The sequence below is a fragment of the Diceros bicornis genome, assembly GCF_020826845.1.
Source record: "Diceros bicornis minor isolate mBicDic1 chromosome 30 unlocalized genomic scaffold, mDicBic1.mat.cur SUPER_30_unloc_3, whole genome shotgun sequence".
Taxonomy (NCBI): domain Eukaryota; kingdom Metazoa; phylum Chordata; class Mammalia; order Perissodactyla; family Rhinocerotidae; genus Diceros; species Diceros bicornis.
In genome coordinates this window covers 2,437,117-2,442,695 of record NW_026690901.1, presented here as the reverse complement: position 1 = coordinate 2,442,695, position 5,579 = coordinate 2,437,117, and the positions used below count along the sequence as shown (strand labels likewise).

Sequence of the window (5,579 nt, the reverse complement as noted above, 5' to 3'; positions counted from 1 at the left end):
GAGGTGGCCATGACTGAATTAAGTCTCAACGTATCCAATTCCTAAAATAAAGAATAGAGTCATCTTCCTCTAAAGCACATGACTATGTGTGGAGGAGGGTGGCTGCTGGAACCCAAGTGTGATTCTGTTAGGAGTGAGGAAGAGGAGATGGAATAGTTACTGGAGAGGTGACCAATAGTGTTGTCTACAGTATTTTGACCCTTAGCCCTTTTGACTTTCTTTCCATTCCTTCAAAGGGTCATGCTTTCTTCTGTCTCAGAGCCTTTGCTTTTGTTAGTGTATCTTCTGAGGAAAGTTACATCTTCAACTTGTTATCCTCCTCTTCCATTAGGTATCGCTTAAATTTCACTTCCTTGAAGGAGCCATGCTGACCTTTCCGTTAGATCAGATTTGGTTTCCCTGTTATTTTGTGTCAACTCACTGTGTTTGTCTCCTTGACAGCACTTGTCTGTGAAGTTTTTATTATCCATGTGTCTGTGTGCATCTTTTATTAATCTCTGTTTCCCCTCGCAGACTGTGTTCTCCATGAGGTCAGGAGCCATGTCAGTTTGCTTACCATTGTAACCCTGGAACCTAGCAGAGGGCTTGGCGTATAGTAGGTGCTAGATAACTATTTGTTGTGTGAATGAATGGAGTTGATTTTGAGCTAATTATAGAAACTTTGGCTTATAATATTTATATACAACCTGTATTTTTTTTAGAAAAGCTTTATTAACATATACTTGAGAAAACAAACTGCATTTATTTAAATGGTACACTTTGGGGTCCTCGCGTCGGGGCCAGGGCTGGGTCCTCCTGGCGAATCGCGGCGCGCGCTGCTGTGGCCGCCCCCTCGCGCGGGGAGGGGCGGGGGCTGGGGGCGAGCGCGCCTGCGCGCCGGGTGCCTTGTCCCAAGTTCACGTGTCTCAAGGGTCTGACTGCGGATCTCTGCTTGCTACGGCGGCGCTAGAGCGGAGCGTAGGCTGCGGCAGCCGGAGTCATGGCAGGACAGGCATTTAGAAAGTTTCTTCCCCTCTTTGACCAAGTTTTAGTTGAAAGGAGTGCAGCTGAAACTGTAACCAAAGGAGGCATTATGCTTCCAGAAAAATCTCAAGGAAAAGTATTGCAAGCAACAGTAGTAGCTGTTGGATCGGGCTCTAAAGGAAAGAGTGGAGAGATTCAACCAGTTAGTGTGAAAGTGGGAGATAAAGTTCTTCTCCCAGAGTACGGAGGCACCAAAGTAGCTCTAGACGACAAGGATTATTACTTATTTAGAGATGGTGACATTCTTGGAAAGTATGTATACTGAAATGAATCACTATTGAAATGGCATCACGTGAAGCTACCCATTCCACTGAAGTACTGAAATCTTTCATCATGTAAATAATTTCCATGTCTCTCTTTTATAATAAACTAATGATATCCAAACTAATGACATCCAGTGTCTCTAAAATTTAGTTTCACTGCACTGATATAAACATTTCCAAATAAAAATATATAAATAAAAAACATAAAATAAATGGCACGCTGTGATAAGTTATGGCCTCCATCATAAGGTGTACCTCCATGAAACTTTAAGTCAGTGTCAAGATAGTGAATATATCCATTACCTTCAAAAGTTTTCTCATGTGCCTTTGTTATCCCTCCTTCCCACCCCTCCGTGACTTACTCTCCCCAAACAACCACTGATTTGCTTTCTATCACTATAGATTAGTTTGCATTTTCTAGAGATTATATAAATGGAATCAGACAATTTGTACACTGATTTTGTCTAGCTTCTGTCACTTAATATAATTCTTTTGAAATTCATCCGTGTTGTGTGTGTCAACAGTTTGTTCTTTTGTGTTGCTGAGTAAGGTTCTGTTCTATGGATATACTACAAATTGTTTATCCAGTCACGTGTTGATGTATATGTGAGTTGTTTCTAGTTTTGGGCTATTACAAATAAAGCTGTTATGAATATTTGTATGTAAGTTTTTGTTATGGACATGTGCTTTTCTTTTTATGGGCAAATACATAACAGTAGAATGAGTGAATCACTTATGTTTAACTCTTTAAGAAACTTCCAAACTGTTACCCAAAGTGTTTATACATTATACCATTTTACATTGCCACCAGCAGTGTCCAAGAGTTCCCATTTCTCTACATCTTTGCTTACACTTGGTATGGTCAGTCTTGTCAGCCATTCTAATATGCATGTAGTGTGGTATCTCATTGTGGTTTTAATTTGCATTTCCCTGATGACTTATGATGTTGAGTGTCTTTTCATGTGCTTATTAGCCATCTGTATATCTTCTCTGCTAAAATGTCTGTTCGAAACTTTTGCCTGTATTTTTCTATCAAATATAGTTTTAGGTTTTACTGTTAGGTCTAAAATCCATTTCGAGTAATTTTTGGTATATGGTGTGAGGTATTGATCCAAGTTCATTTATTTTGCCTATGGATATCTCATTGTTCAGCACCACTTATTGAAAAGTCTATCCTTTATCCACTGCATTGCCTTTGTTCCTTGGTAAAAAATCAGTTGTCAATATATACACAACTTGCATTTTAGCATCATTGTGAGTTTGGTCTGTTTAGAATAGTCTCTTGTAACATCAGATGCGATAAATCAGGGTTGTATTCTTTATATTTTTAAGCAAATTCTTTAGTAAGATATAAGCTAAATACAGAAAAGCATACAAATCCTAAGTGTATAGCTTGATGAATTTTCACAAAGTAAACACACTCGTGTATCTACCACCTAGATAAAAATAGGACATTACCAACACCCTACAGCCCCTTCTTATGCTCTTTTCTAGTCACTATCCTTTCTCTGCACAGGTATTTGCTCTTCTGCCTTCTGTCACCATTGATGAATTTTGCCTCTTTATAGAAATGGAGTGATATCTGTACTCTTGAGTCTGTGTACTTTTGCTTAAAACTGTATTTTGGGGATTCATTTGTGCTGTTGCATATAGTAGTAGTTCTTGTTGTGGTATATTATTTACTTCTATGAACATATCACAGTTTATTAATCCGTTCTGCAGTTATTAGACATTTGGATGGTTTCTCCTTTAGGCTTTTAATGCTTTTATGAATATTCTTGTTCATTCTTTTGCAAATAGGTAAGTATTTTCTGTTGGATATATCCCTAGGAATGGCATTGCTGGTCATAGTGTATGGATATGTTCAGCTATAGTAGAGACTGCCAATATTTTCCAAAGTGGTTGAACCAGTTTATGCAACCCCTTCCCTACATCCAGTAGCATATGGGAATTACATTGTTCAGCATTCTTGTTAACACTTGATATGTCCAGTCTTCTAAAATTTTAGCCATTCTGGTGCATGGATGGTGATCTTGTGAGTTTGAATTGGTATTTCTGTGGTGACTAATGAGGTTGAGCATCTTTTTATATGTTTATTGGTCATTTGAATATTCCTTTTAGAGAATTGCCCATTCAGATTGCCCATATTTCTATTGGATTGTTTCTTACTGATTTCTATGACTTTTTTTTTTTTTTAGTGTCTTCTGGCTATGTCTTGTTTCTTTATAACTTTGTATTTTAAAAAGTTAACCCCTCCAATAAGCTTCCTGCAAATGTCCCTGCTATAGAGAACAAGAAGATAAGAATTTTGGTCTATGCAAATAATATGATTTTTTTTTAATGAATTGGAGTAAATCTCATTTGGCACATGGCAGTTCAGTTATTCTAAAACTAAATTATTGTTTTTGGTAGACGTTCCCTGGCCTTTAATGGGCCCATGCCAATTTGCCCCTTGATTTATTTGGGACAGGGGTTTCTCAAAAGTGGCACCATTAAAACTTGAATGGGCTAATTCTTTGTTGTGGCAGCTGTCCTGTGCACTGTGGGATGTTTAGCAGCATTTCCCAGGCCTCATCCCACTAGAGGCCAGTAGTACCTACCCCCACTTTGTGATAACCAAAAATGTTTCCAGACGTTGCTGAATGTCCCTGGGGTGGGAGGTGAGGGTGTTAAAATTGCCCTGGTCGAGAACCACTGATCTAGATTTGTTTTGTGGGTATTTCACCATTTTGACAGGAAATTACAGAGCTCAAAATTACGTGTGTTTTCTAAAATACATATGGAAATACAAAGAACTAAGAATAGCCAAGATATTTTTTAAGCAGCAGGTCAAGGTCAGAAGACTTGATCTATGAGATATCCTGATTTATTATATATAAAGCTATAGTAACTAAAGCACTTTGGTATTAGCACAGTGTTAGACCAGTGGAAAACAGTAGAGAACACAAATCCAGTTCCACGTGTATCCAGAAACTTGATTTCTTTTAATAGAAGTGCTCTTACAGAGCAGAGGGCAAAGGAGGGGTGTTTCTTTAAGTGGTCCTGGGACTATTAGATATCAGTATGGAAAAAATTCAAATTGGAACCCTACTTTACTCCGTAAATACACAAAAATCTATTCCAGGTAGATTAAAGACCTAGGCATGAAAGGCACAACTATTAAGATTTAGAATATAGTGGTTTTCAAACGATGTTCTTAAGAGTCTTAGAAAAAACATGGCTCGTAGTGGGAAGGGGACAGTGGATCAGGGAAGTTTTAGGTCTTGTGTGCTCTTTTGGAAATTTTAAACGTTATTTCTTAAAAAACTGTAGTCCTCCTAAGAAAAGGCTTGAAAACCCGTGCTGTGTGTCATAGATAGCCTTCTGTGTTTGTGCAGACTCAAACTTGTTTTTTGTTTTATTGAAAATAGTATTGGACTTGCTTATAGGGCTTTCTCCCCTAGTAGTCTGTAAATCCTTCAAGGCCAGGGACTGGTTTTTTTTCATTGCTTTTCCATGGGGTCTGGAATTGTATGGACTCAATAAAATAAATGCTTGTTAAATGAATTCAAGAACTGGGAGTCGAGGGAATGTATAGAGAAGAGCGGAGAGGAAGGAAGGTACTTTGAAGAACACTCTCATTTACACAAAGGGAGAAACCAATGTATTGGAACAGTTAAGAACCGTGTTACAGACATTAAGGAAAAAGCAAATGCATTTATTCTGTTGCAAGAATACAGAGTGTTATGTTTGGCTGTATACCTAGAGGTTATGCTTATGGATTTTAGAATCAGACAGCAGGAGTCAATCATATCTAGGCTCTGCCTCTTACTAGCTAAAGAATATTGGGCATGAACTTGACTTCTTTAAAACCCAGTATTCGCACTTATAAAATGGGAATAATATTATTCGTTGATTTAAGAGGTCATTGATGACCTTGAGATAGAGCTTTCTGGATTGTGGGATTAAAAGCTAGATTATAGGAGCTTGATTCTACTATATTGTTAAGCCTAAAGAACATTGAGAAACTCAGTAGGAAACAAACATTGAGACACTGTAAAGAACGATTTTTATAGAAATGAAATACATTTTCTTGAGAGAATCTTACAGTTATATTTTTTAAGCCACGTTATTGGGAGTGGTCTACAAAAGCATAAAGCTACAATTGGACTTTCCTGTTGAAAGTATATTTCTCAAAATGTTTTCTATATCTTTGTTAAGGTAAACTGAGTGGTAAAGTGCTTTTAAACATGTTGAGCATTTCATGTTTTAAAGTATGTTATGAAATTTTTAGAAATAAATCTTATACCTTGA

At 37.4% G+C, this 5,579-nt stretch overlaps 1 protein-coding gene across 1 annotated transcript; it reads left to right on the top strand.

Moving 5' to 3' along the window:
* The first annotated feature begins 979 nt into the window (after window positions 1–979).
* LOC131402153 (10 kDa heat shock protein, mitochondrial-like) lies at window positions 980–1,452 on the top strand. Its single transcript, XM_058537052.1, has one exon. The coding sequence runs from the start codon at window positions 980–982 to the stop codon at window positions 1,286–1,288; it is 309 nt and encodes a 102-aa protein (XP_058393035.1). The 3' UTR covers window positions 1,289–1,452.
* Window positions 1,453–5,579: the final 4,127 nt, after the last annotated feature.